This window comes from Thamnophis elegans, chromosome 1 (genome assembly GCF_009769535.1).
Source record: "Thamnophis elegans isolate rThaEle1 chromosome 1, rThaEle1.pri, whole genome shotgun sequence".
In the NCBI taxonomy this organism is placed as follows: domain Eukaryota; kingdom Metazoa; phylum Chordata; class Lepidosauria; order Squamata; family Colubridae; genus Thamnophis; species Thamnophis elegans.
Genome location: NC_045541.1, coordinates 111,095,588 through 111,109,796, shown reverse-complemented (window position 1 = coordinate 111,109,796; position 14,209 = coordinate 111,095,588). Strand labels below are relative to the sequence as shown.

General features: G+C 35.7%; 1 protein-coding gene across 10 annotated transcripts in view; it reads right to left on the bottom strand.

The window, feature by feature from the left end:
* GPHN (gephyrin) overlaps positions 1-14,209 on the bottom strand; it is a 231,627-nt gene that overhangs the window by 83,917 nt on the left and 133,501 nt on the right. For 6 of the 10 annotated variants that reach the window (XM_032227414.1, XM_032227482.1, XM_032227429.1 and 3 more), the window contains 3 exons: positions 11,938-12,004; positions 3,539-3,811; positions 1,854-1,961 (listed from right to left, as the gene is read on the bottom strand). In XM_032227414.1, coding sequence (XP_032083305.1) covers positions 1,854-1,961; positions 3,539-3,811; positions 11,938-12,004 — 448 coding nt within the window. The remainder of the gene's footprint in view (positions 1-1,853; positions 1,962-3,538; positions 3,812-11,937; positions 12,005-14,209) is intronic. The other 4 variants (XM_032227446.1, XM_032227465.1, XM_032227456.1 and 1 more) reach the window with 1 other exon arrangement.

The following is a 14,209-nucleotide window of genomic DNA, read 5'->3' as shown; positions in this document are numbered from 1 at the left end:
TACATATTTAACAGTGATTCTATACCAGTAGGGTATTTCTTTTCTAAAAATCTTTTCAATGTCTGCTGAAGATATAAAAGATATAAAATAGAGAGGTTGAGAAAAAATTGAGTGCTTGTTTATGGATAAAACCTGGAATGGAAGCAAGCAAGCTTTCCCTTAAACATAAAACCTAGGAGTGAGATTATATAAACCTATACAAATATCCTTCCTCTAAACCAGGGGTGTCAAACTCGTGATGTGTTGTCATCACGTGATGTATCACAACTTCCCCCCCTTCGCTAAACTGAAGTGCGTGTTGGCAGCGTGTGACACATCCAGCCCGTGGATCGCAAGTTTGATATTCCTGCTCTAAACAATCACAGATATATCATGAGGAAAAAATCCCTTTCACCTTTCCAATCTAACCTGAGGAAGGATGGAAAAGGCAACAGGCTTACTGCATTTCATTTGTGTTTGTAAAAAACATAGCTCTTCAGTATTCAATCTGGATGTTTCCTTCTGCCAGATCAAAGTTCAATGAAGGCTAGGATGCATGGTATTTATTTATTTAGTGCTTGTAGTTGACAATTTCTTAATCAACAAAATGAATTCGTTACACATGAGTATGTTCACAGAATTTTTAGGATGATGACGAACTGATCAGCTATAACAATAGGAGTGGAACAACAAGTTTTTAAAAGCTAAAGGGACTTATTTTAGCTTGTATTTTACAAAAAGAAAAGAAAATTGGGGCTATAACCAGTTTGTTTTCTGAATCAGCATTTATATAAAAGAAAATACTATATTTTTTATTATAATGAAAATTATTCTTACGGATGTGCAAGTAAAGTCTAACTGTCTATTTCTTGTGAAGGAATTGTGTTTCAATTCCCATTCCTCCAATAATAAGTTAGGCTACTACAAGGAAATGGAGAGACCCCTTCACACAATACGTCTTTCCTTTATCCTCCTATATTTTGCAAGGGACTGGGAAAAGAACCTTCTTTCTGAATTGTAAAAAGGGGAAAGGGAAAAGAAGATACATACACCCGTCCCAGCATGGCTCTTCTCCAAATAGAAGCTGTCTACCTATAACAACCGTAGTGCAGACATGAATATTCTAGCTGCTTATAGGAAAAAAAATATTAGGGAGGCAAGCTTATTCATGGTAATTTTATTTAGCTAAGGATTTTTTAATGATACTCATAATCACAGCTTTCTAATGCTAGCAAATATAGGTTTTTCAGAATTAGAAAGGGGTTATCATTCAGATTCTAATTATAATGCAACACAAGATTTGATACTTGACCAATTTAGAAGGGAACAATGACAAATATATGCAAGGCAACTTAGATATTCTCTCTTCAGTTTCTATTTTGTGAGTGATAAAGTTTTTTTAAAGTATTGGAATATGATGAGCAAGTGTTTTTTTTTTTAAAAATCAGCATTGGATAATCAGTAAAAGCATCTACCAGAAATATCTGCATATTATCCAAAGCCAAGTAATTTGAAAATCCATACACCGTGACTCCTTTGAAGTACAGAAGAATATTTTAGTTTTATGGTATACAAATATGATGTTTAAAATTTCTGAGCAGTCTCCAGAGATAAATAAATCTAAACCAAAACAAGTCTTCAATCAGAGAGCAATAAAATTTAAAATTAATACTTCACAGCTAAAATAAATGTTAACTATTATCTATTTAATAAAAATTGACAGAATGGAAATTTAAAACTTGTTTGCTCAGAGAGCAAAACAGTATGTCATTGGGAATAAAGAAAATAACTGTAGCTCCTTGTAACATACAATGAGAAGGCAAGCAATCTGACTGAAGATATTTGTGCGAAACATTCTGGTAGGTGTGTCTTACCGGTTCTCCTGCACTGTCTGATGAGTGAGAGGGATAACAGATGAGACCAGGAATGGGATGTTCACCTTTTGCCATGATAACAGCAGAACTGGTATAGGATGGATGCTTCTAATGTACAATACATAATAACCATGAATGCAATGGCAGGAAAATAAGAAGCTAAACAAGCAAAATGGTGTACAGGAGACGAGGGTGAAAATAGGTGGCACACACCTAAATGCAATATATTTAAATTAGCACAGTTTAGTTCTCAGGTATTTTCCGTTTTTAATTAGAGTCTCATTCTATTAACCAATTCACCTCATATATTAAGGAAAGAAGGTACACATGTGTACCCCCTGGTCCCAATCGGGTTTTTTCCTGTTACAGAGTAAAGATAAATGCTGATTTCTTTGTGACATCCCTTTGAGTAAAAAGCCTTAACTAGAGGGACCCACAGTCCACATCCACATCCAAGCAAGGGGCTCACTGGATGAATTAGGGCTACAGGCCAGTCATTTTCTTAGATCAACCTACTTTACTAGATAGTTGTGGAATAAATGTGGGAATACCTCCACTTACACCAGCATAATATCTATAGCTCTTCATGGGAAATTATTACATATAAATGTAAAAAATGGAAACTAATACAGGTTCAAAAGAAACCTTCTGTTGCACAGACTTCAATGCCCAGGAGTAAGCTGATTTTTTTCAATCACTTACCTGTAGCATTTTAATAGGACATACGTTTGCTATCCTAAAAACAAGCATATGAGAATTTTCCTTGCCTGAAAGTGTAAAAGAGCTGTCTAGAATACTGGAGTTAGCCTGGGGAGACCATGATCTCAAATACTATTATGAACTATAAATAAATATTTAGCTTCTACTGTTGTCAATTGATAGGTTCCAATATATTAACATTTGATTAAATAATTTAATCTGGACATAATGGTTTCAGCATTTACTTCATACAGTGAGCTGTAACAGATATCATGACCCAAACAACTATACTACCATTCTGAATTTGGTTACTGGAAATAAATCATTTGAAACTTAGCTGAGATAATTTCCAAAAAATTATACGAAATTTAATAGTTTTAATGAAAGCTTGTCATTATGAAGTTTGAGCAGTGCTCTCAAAATTTATTGAAAATTTTGCAAAAGTAGCAGACATTTTTTTGGTAAATATATAATTAACTTGAGGATTTGGTACTCTACAAGATTTCTACTGCAAGATTTCCAGAAAATGATTATAAATGAACTAGTGCTAAAAAAGGCCCCACTCCCACATAATTGGTGTTTGACAAGACAAAGACATCACTCACAACCGTCTTTTATATACCTACAGCACATTCTCTCCTCTTTCTCCTTTCTTGCAATCCTGTGAACCTACTGAAATGTCACATTGTGTGACTATGAGAATATGGAAATGGCATTCAATGTGGCATAAACATTTCAAATGGAAAAAAAACTAGCAGCAATTGAGAATCCTACTTCCCCTTTTGATAGATGCATGACTGAATATCTTTATAATTCATTTTAAAAAGTGAAGGCAGCATAATATATATAGAAAAAATATGACTAATCATCTAGAAATGTTATTATTGTAGCTACAGAGTGAAAAAAAAATCAGCTTCACTCTTGATTGATCTCTGTCTATATGAGATAGAAACTTATGTGCTCCTTTTTACAGAACCTCAACTCACCTTTGCTGCAATGGCTGCAGCAGTTATATGCGAGGAGGAACTATCCTCTGTTGAAGCAACTCCACTATCTTTTTTCTCTTCCTCCTCTTCCTCACACTGTACACCTTTGTCTTCTGTCTGCTTGTGAGGGCTGATGGTTGGAGGAGGAGAAAGAGGTGGTGGTGGTGAAGGTAGATCTTCAAGTTCATCATGAACCTCTTTTACTTTTACAATGGCATCCCGTAAAAGATCAATGGCATGAGGTAGGGCTGGTAGTATAAATTGAAAGCATTCCTGTGCATAATGAGAAGAATGACAGTGAAAACTTACCTAGTATATATTGAGCAGTTATATTAAAATTGAATAAAGTTCCAAATTAGCATTCTTTTGATGTGTTTTTGTACCTTTAATGGAAAATTTTGAATTTACCAGAATGATGTTCTTTTTTAAACCCCACAATATCTAGGATTTCCTTTCCCCACTTTTTAAGCATATTTTAGATGGCTTGCAAAATAATAAACATGTTTTAGATGAAGCAAATGTTGCAAAAGGTTAGATACTATCCAATTTATTATTTAAATAGCATTATGTAATGTAAATTATTTTGCTTTGTAGCATATTTTTAAAAATATTAGTTCTTAGTATTTTTAGTATCCGTATTAGGAAAGATAAAACTCTAACATCTTAATTTTCAGATCCATGAACCATTTTTCCTTCTGGATTCATTTTGATGTTGTAGTGAATAAATCTTCTAATAAAAAATCTGTTATTAGAATTTCTTGGTTTCATCATTCCACATATTAAAAACTTGGAATCCCTGAAATTATTGCAGAAAGTTGTCAACAAAAATCTAGATAAAGAAGTACTATTGTTAGCAGTTCAAGGGAGTTGAAATTATCTCTCAGTTAGATCCTAAAAGATGACTGCCAAGCTTTATTGAGCATAGATTTATACAGGACAGGACAGTACTTTTAACACCATTATTTGTATTACTTGCTTTTAAAATTTAATATTTATTGACAGACATATTAAAGAAATTAGTTTAACTTGGCTTAAAGGACAAAGAAACATTTCTTTCATCATTACTGTGATAGGGCACAATAAAAAAACTAAAAATAGCCTGCTGTGGTTGTATTAAAGTCATAGTTACTAAAATTTTAATCTGATCAGCTTTAAATATTTTTAATTCTAATATATCACCTCAATTCTTCATTGGTGACAATTTTATTGGTTAGCACATATCCTTTTTTAAAAATTCTATCCCCTCCCTCCCTTGGTGGTGAATATATTAAATATTACTGCCTCGTATTTTTCTCCACAACAACAACCCTATGAGGTGGGTTGGGCTGTGAGAAAGTGAGAAAGTTAGCCAGCTGGCTTTCATGCCTAAGGGAAACCTAGAATATAGTCTCCTGGTTTCTAAGCCAAGATGTTAACCGCTACACTATGGTAACAATATCATACCAAACCATGGTATACCACACTGCACCACACCACACACTGTATCACGCAACACTACACCATTTCTTTCTTCTTATTTAACATTTTCTCTATTATTTACTGTACTTGGCCCGACTACTCTTATAATGCTATTGATGTTTCAGAGACATACTGCCACCTGCTCGCTATATTTGCTTTAAAAAAATCAGTTTACTTTGTATTACTAAAGGAGATTCGGTTTACACTCTTTAATTAAATGATTGGAGGGAGAAGGCTAGGAAGACATGCAATAACTACCTTTATTCCTTTTCTTTTTAATATATGTAGGGAAAAAAAGAATGAAAATTAAGTCGTTTTTCTGATCTCACAAAAATGTAAATAATCCAGCATTCTGTCTGATAGCTGTTGATAGATTGTCCCTTTTCAAACTACCTATGATTTCTTTATCTTACATTTGTGATTTCAGATTAATAAAAGATATATTAATAAAGGGAAGGTGGCAGAGGTAGCTTCAGGAAAAATCCCTGCAACAGTGTTTTTGGTGCTCTTTACTGACACAAAATTCTAAAAGTTCAAAATATTATATTTCAAAGATGATGATAAAAAAAATCAAACTGAACTCTTCTCTGCTTATATACAATTATAATTTATACTATAAGTAAAGAATTGGAATATATAAAGAAAAAGAAACTAAGACTCTAAAGATAGCCATTCTAGCATATCAAAGAAAAACAGAATTATGGGATTTGCCTTCTGATTTGATGAAAATACGTGAAATAATCATATAGAGTAATGGTTTCCAACCTTTATGGCTTGGCAGGGGTTGGGGTTGGGGAGAAGGGAACCTGTTTAAGTGGCAGGCTGGTGTGTGTGTGCACCAACCCTCCGCTTCCACAAGTCAAGGTGTGCAAGCACCCATGCCCCAGCTAGCTGCTCACATGGCCCAGTTCCAAAGAAGCCATGGTAGTAGGCTAACAGCCCAGGGGTTGGAGACCCCTGATATAGAGCATTGCTTGAGCTAAAGAATGAGGAAACCTTTGCCACTGTTTGCCAATGTATAGGTTCCATTTCATGGATCAAGTTCTTTTAATAGTCACCAGTGATCCATAAAGTTGACACCATCCAAAGTCAAGTTATCAAGAAAATATATGTCTAAATTTGAAAATTCACAGGTGTGCAAAATTTTTTTTTCAAGAGCTGTTTTGGTTATTCCACGTAATCTTTATGTTTTTTGGTGGCTGAATCCGAAAATGACCTCCATTTTGTCATAGAACATCACGTTTCCTGACAATTTAGGTAACTATGTTAAATAAGGCAATACCTTAAAATAAATGGAAATAGACTTATAAAATTAAAGTTTTATTACAATATTTTCATGAAATCCTTTTTTGAACTGAAATGAGCTCACCTACACACACTAAACTCGATTCTTCTTCCTTGTGAGGCTCCTCTTGGTGCATTTACGCTTGTGAGTAACATCTGGAATCTCTCTCTGAAGCATCCAACAGTAGTCTGCCATCATTGTAATGCTCCATTTTCCCTGGTATCTCCTTTCTATCTCTTTAATGTCTTGGTTGAATCGTTCACCTTGTTCCTCACTCACAGCTCCCAAATTTTCAGGAAAGTAGTCAAGGTGGGACTGGAGGAAATGCACTTTCAAACTCATCAGGCAACCTAAAGCTTGAAATGCTTTTAGCATTCTTCCGACGATCTTTTTGTAGTGAGGATCTTTGTTATTGCCTAACAATTTCTGTACGACTTCTTTAAATGCAATCCACACTTCTTTTTGAGGATCTGTCATGGTATTGACAAACTCTTCATCAACTATAAGCCTTTTAATGTCTGGTCCGACGAACACACCTTCCTTCAATTTCTCCTCTGACAAGCATGGAAACTTGATGACTAAGTATTTGAAGCATTCTCCATCTCTTGGAAGTGATTTTACGAATTGCTTCATCAATCCCAATTTTATGTGGAGAGGTGGTAGAAGAACTTTATGGGAAGGTAACAAAGTTTCTCAGAGGACATTTTTTTCACCGACTGTTAGCACCCTCGGCTGCCAACTCTTCTTGGTTGAGTGATTTTGTTGGTCTCGACTGTCCCATAGACACAGAAAACAAGGGTATTTGGTATACCCAGCTTGTTGCCCGAGCAGCATGCACAAGACCTTCAAGTCCCCACACACTTGCCAACCATGGTCTTCATATTTAAGTTTACGAAAAACCAATTCCAAGTTCTTGTAGGTTTCCTTCAAGTGTACGGAATGACCTACAGGTATGGAAGCGTAAAAACCGTTGTGGAGTAAAACTGCTTTGAGACTTCTTTTTGAAGAATCTATAAAAAGATGCCATTGCTCTGAATCATATTGGATTTTAAACTGACCCATCAGACCTTTGACATCGATGCAATAAACCAACTTGTCTTCCTGGGCGAAGTAAGGAATGGACTCCTTTTCACAATGTCTGAACCATGAAGATGACACTCCTGGCAACAATAAATTCCTGCTTTTCAGCCTTGATCCAAGAAACTCAGCGGCATCTTTGGGCAGATTAAAGTCTCTTATCAAATCATTCATCTCCTCCTAAGAAAACAATTTTGGTCTTGTATCATCTTCAAAGTCAGAACTTGATTCATCATCTGGTTCAGGTATGACTTCACCTTCATTGGAGCTAGGTATCTCTTCCAAGGTAGCAGGGGGCTTGGGTACTGGTATATCTGTGCCATGGGGGATGGGATGAATCGCTGAGTGAAGATTGGGGTATGAAATGGAATGCTTCCATTTGGAATTAAATCTTTTCACATCGCATGAACAAAAGTAACAGTCATCACTATGGTTCTTTTGCTCTCGCCATACCATAGGAATCCCATAACGGAAAGATTTTTCTTACCGTTGAACCAGTTTCGGAGGTCCTCAACACATTGTTTGCACACTTTATGAGGCGCCCAAACTTTATCTTGATCTCTAATTTTTAGTCCAAAGTATGCAAAGTATACTTTTTTCACAGTCTGTAATATTCTACTGTTGCTTTAATACTGTATATTCACAACAGATGAAACAGAAACTGTCTGGCGAATTAATACACTTTCACGGAGCCATAACATAACGGTTGAAGAATGACGAGCTAACATGAATTGTGATGAAAAAGTGTGAACAGCCTAGAACCAAGAACCTGATGATGATTCGTGCAAAAGTGTGGCATGCAGGAGAGAGCAGCTCTGTGTCTGTACACAAGATGTCACAGTGCTGGCCAGGCCCCCTGCACTGACCGGAGATGCTGCTATCTGCCCTGTGTCTCCCTCCCACTAGATTCTTCAGGAAAGATTAACCCCTTCTACCATTAGAAGTACAAACTTAAAACTTGCTTAGCTTACGTATATATTGCTGACCATCAGATTTACAGTGCTATATTTTTTACATAACTCAGACAAACTCTCTAAGGTTTTTTTGGCATATTATATCTTAAATGCACTTATGTGAATTAATTAATAGTAATTTGGACTTTAAATTTGGTTAAAATACCAAAAATTATTTTTTGGGGATAAATTTGAAGACAATTTTGCATGTTGTGGCAAATCATGACGTCTAGGAGTTTTTTCAATATTTTATTTGTTTTCAGCACACCAAAATATATGGAAATTAGATGAAAATAATCAAACAGCTTTTTAGTCGCAGACATGTGATATACTTTTTATACAAATAAAGATAAATTAAATGTTAGAATACCTTCACCCCATACAAGGAAAGTTTTGTTTGAAGGAAATATACCGTTTTAATATATTTCACTTAGACACACTAACAAATTAAAATAAAAAGTGTTCACCAAATATTGACGGCAAATTGTTAGGGCTTCTAAGAGTAAAATTGCTTCAAATCTGATTTTGGCTTGATAACTCACAATATCTAAGAATGTCTAAATCTTCTTAACTATACTGACAGACCTGAAAAATTGTTGGTGTAAATTGTAACTATGAACTGAATATTATCCACTCTATTGAGCTTACAATTTTGTGGTTTTCTAACTACACAAGTTTCACAGCTCTAATTGTGCAGGTTGTGCACACACAAAGAAAAATAGGAGAAGCACAATAAGTGCAACAAATTTATTTATTTATTTATCTATATAGAGTATAAATAGTGATACCTTCCTCAGAACAAACAAAATAACCTAGCCCCACCTATACGCATGATATTGTCTCATCCATTTTGTATCATCCTACCTTCCCCCTCCCCCAATTATATCCTGGATATGGGGAATAAACTTTAACTTTTGTGTTCTAAAAATATTATAAAAATATTTACATTCAGTTGGAAACTGTATGTTGCAGTGTAATCCTATAAATACACAGGTTTTAAAACAAAAATCCTACTATTTTTTATTATTTGAAAGTTTTATAATGACTTTCATGACAGACAAATGTTTACATAGAAAACACAGAAAATTTTCTTGACACTATTTAAATACTAAAAAATCAATATATATGCAGATTCAAATTTTAGATCAGAGATACATTTTACTGTTTATGTTCAACTTTCTATTTTGGTATTCTTAAATTTGTCTATTTAAGTGAATCCTTATATACTCTCAGGATGAAATTCCTCAAACAATTAACAATGTTGAGGGTATAGTTATACCAGTGAGGTGCGGTGAGGTTTATACCTGGTGAGGCTCAGCTGGGCATCCTTTTGCGAAACAGCTCAGCAGGGCAGCGGTCGGCCTCGGCGGGGGGGGGGATTTGCATCGCGGGAGCAACCAAGCGCCCGGGTCTGCAGCAAAGGCGCTTGGTGGCTCCCGCAATGCAAAGTGCCCTGCTGCCCCCTCCCCGCTGTCCCGGCCTGCATCCGCTGCTTCTCCAAGCTCCGCCACTGGAAGTCCCGGATCGCCTCTGGGGGAAGGCTGAGTGAGAAATGGAGCGAAGCTTCTCCGCGGCCTCCCAGCACTACGCAGAGGCTCTCAGGAGCGCATGCCAGAGGCCGGTGGCCCGGAGCGGCCCGGCTATGAGACAAGGGAGAGCTTAAAGTAGCTGCTGCCGCCACCACCGCCTCTCACCTCCTGCTTTGGTTAACACTAAGCAGACACCAAGCCACTGTGACCTGGAATCTGGTAGCAACTATCTTGGCTTTAATTATTTTAAAAAATATATTTAAATTTCTTTCTTTTTCCTGAGGAGACTGGTGAGGCTCCGCCTCCCTTGCCTCTAGTGACTGCACGTCCCTGAGTTATACTTATTTTAAAAATTACAGTGTTTAAATTTCTGAACAGAAGATGGAATTAATCAATTAACTAGAAACCGCCTACATAACATGGGAGGCTGTGAGGCTGGCATGTTATTATTGTTTGATAGTTAAATATATACTTATTTATTGCTTATTTGTTTTGTTAGAATATTCAGGTATGAAGAAGATAGATTGCAGAAAATTATTCTACAAGTTTTTTAATTCAAAAAAAATATTTGTATTGCGAGAATTGAATTCAGATGTCATTTCCAAATTATAGTTTGTAGCTGAGTTGGTTCTAAGTCTAAGATGATTCCAGAGAAACATAGAACAATGATCCCTTCTGTCTGGAGGTCACCTGAGCTGGTATCTAAAAAGTAAATAACTATGTTTGAAAGCCTCCCATAAGCTTTCACACTATACCCTAGAATTGCACTGTATCTGAAAGTGTTAAACAGTAAATAATAGTAAATAACTTTTCATACCATATCTACCAGCCAGTAGATAAAGTTGCAGACATATGTTGGCTGTCAGGCATTTATATCAATGAAGTTAATCCAGACATTCACATTATTATCCTCAGTCTAAGTATCCAGTATTTAGTATTTAGTTACAGAAGACTCAAAGATGCTAACGAGTGAATAATGTATATAGTGTATACTCTATTCTATTCTTATGTGCTCAATTTAATGTAAAATCAATTTACTGAGATCTGTGATCTGGTAAACTATGCTTTGAGTAATTTTTCTTAACAGGGAGTGAAAATTGTAATAAAATTCTGGTATGCAATCCAGTTTTGGAGAGATCACCCAAATCATTGTTTGCCAGTTTAGACTTCACAACAAAGCAGAAGGTGTACAGCTAAATACGGTTTATGAAAAGAATGAGATACAAAAATGTTATGGCTATGGTTTAAGGAGATTTGAATGTATTCAGTGCTTTAATTTTAAATAATGAATGTCACAAGATGTTAAAATATATGCTTTGCTAACTTTATTTCAAAATGGAAGTGAAAGGAACAGTTACTAATTAATTGGAGTTTAAAACCTTCAAATGCAAATACTTTCATTTAATAAGTGGAAGCAATGTTCCGCAAGTAAAAACACTGAGTTTGTCAGCTGGAAAGCTGACAGCCTGAGTTTGAGACCCAAGAACCACACAATATGAGCTCCCATTCTTTGCCTTAGTTTCTGCCCATCTAGCAGTTTGAAAGTTTGTAAATGTGAGCAGATTAATAGGTACCACTTTGGTGGGAACAGCATTCAAAGTGCCTTTGTCGTATAGCCATGCTGGCCACATGACCATAAAAATGTCTTCGGACAATGGTGGCTCCCTTGGTCAAGAAGCAGAGATGGGTATTGTGTCCTAGAGTCAGACACGGCTGGATAGGGAAACCTTTACCTTAATAAGTAGAAGTAGGATATTGAAGGTTTTACAGATTTTAATCCTAAAATGAGATCCAGTGTAGTATATGGATAAAGTGCTGGACTACTATTGGGAAATTCATGTTCTAGTTCATCCTCAGCAATGAAAGTTCCCTGGCTTTTGAGTCAGTCATTTGTTTCTTATCTCAGCTATCTCACAGAGTTATAGTGGGGAAAAATAGATGGAAGGAGTGCCTTGACCTCCTGAATGAAAGGTATTCATTAGAATAATGCTCATCTTTCCTGCTAATTACACTACATTAAAATATGTTTACTACTTATGGAGGTAAATTTTGTAATCATCAAAGTATCTTTAGTTCCTCATAAAAAACATTGCTTACCTGTGATCCTTTCTTGCTACCTGGAAGGTTAATTATGAGAGTTTTCCCTCTGATTCCACACACAGGTCTGGGGGGGGGAGGAGAAAAAGAGGAAAGCGATGAGTACCAAGTCACAGGAAATTAACAATTTTTTAAATAAAACAATTTTAATCAATCTCAAAAAAGTGAAGTATTAGCATTCATTCAGTGGAAAAAAGTTTTCATAAAAATAGAATTGATTAAAGAAACCTTCATGATCAAATTAGTTTTACTTAGCTAATCAATAAAATACTAGCCTTTTCACACATATGCATATAGGTAGTCCTGGACTTAAGACCATTCTTTTAATGACAGTTCTAAGTTCTGAATGTGCTGAAAAAAGTAACTTATGACCATCCTCAAAGTTACAATTGTTGCAGCAGTCCCACAGTCATATGATTGTAATTCAGGCCCTTGGCAACTGGCTTGCATTCATGATGATTAGGGCATTTTGCTGTCAGATGAACAAACTTATTGTAGGCTGCATGGGAACATTTAGCTGTGATACTAAGACAGTTTTGTGCTTTGCTGTAATGTTTTGTTTCACTGTTGACATATATTGCTTTTATTTTGGGTTTAAAATATGCAGCCATTTAAATGCTTTAGAAACAGCTAAATAAGCTCATTTCAATAGGCTTACTGTTGCTCAATGATGTTAGACCTGCTTATGTCAGCTGTCCATCCCTGCATATTGGTATTTTCCCTAAAACCCTCATCAAGTGAAAAAGATTGATAGTGGATATGAATGATCAATTGATTTTCAGGCCACTCTTATCAGAATTTATTTAGAACAGCTTTCATATCTATTTGTGTACATAATATTAAAAACTATGTCTAAAATACAAATAACTGTGTGTTTTTCAAATACAATGCAACAAAGGTTTTCTGTAAGCAGCACTAAATCCAAACGTAAAGTTGTTTAAATCAGTGTTTTTCAACCTTTTTTGTGCAAAGGCACAGTTTTTTCATGAAAAAAATCACGAGGCACATCACCATTAGAAAATGTTTAAAAAATTTAACTCTGTGCCTATATTGACTATATATAAAGTGTTTTTCCCACGGCACACCTTACACTATGTCACGGCACACTAGTGTGCCGTGGCACAGTGGTTGAAAAACACTAGTTTAAATGTCTAGGTATATACATATACATATACATACACATACACACACACACATACACACACGCACACACGCACACACAGCCTTTCCCCTCCTTGGATATCACTACAGCCTAGACATATATATATAATATATATAATATTATTCCAAGAACAGCCTTTCCCCTCCTTGGATATCACTACAGCCTGGACATTTAAACAACTTTACGTTTGGATTTAGTGCTGCTTACAGAAAACCTACCATACATCATGACCTATAGACTATATAAACAACACAGGAACTAGAGCCAACAACAAATCCAGCTCCCAAGTTAGTTTCTAAAATAATGACAATAATATCAATCACAAGTACAATAACTAATTCAGCTGGATCATTTTTCAATGTGATCTATCATTTACAAGCCACCTCTTTTGTTGTCCCTTTGTGTACTATATAGGAAAACAAACAATCCTGACCCCAAAGAATAAATATCTACGATTAAAATAGAATGAAGGAAATAATCAGCAGAAGAATATTCAATACTAAGTCAGTCTGTTACTGATCTTATAGAACAAAAAAGATATTTCATGGATGAAGTTCTGAACTATAACTTACCAACTTATTAATTCTATTTACATGAGAATGACTAGAATACATAGAAAAGTTTATCTTCTTCTTTTGTAAATTAAACATTTAGTGGAAAAGACTCAGGCAGCACTAGACTCCCAGTTTCTATCCTGATGCCTTAACTAGTACATCAGACTGGCTTTTCCACAAAGCTTCAATACACACAAAAAAGTGCTTAGTGAAAGAAACCAAAAAATAATATGTAATTCCCACTCGAACGATTTTGTTTCCGTCTATCCTTTTACAACATTGTTATCTAGTTTGGAACATACTTCACATGGCAGTTTGGAACATACTTCACATTAACATTATGTTAACTCATAATTATATATTGTATTATCTCTCCATCAATCAAATATTCATGCATGATGTACTGTTGTGGCCCAGCAGGAGCCGTTGGAGCTGCCACCAGACTCTGACAGCGAGGGGCCCTATGAGTTGGCCCTGGAGGATGTGGAGGATCCTGGACAAGGTTCCGACTCCAAGCAGGGCGCAGAGAGACTGGTTGGCCACCAGGTGGCGCCTG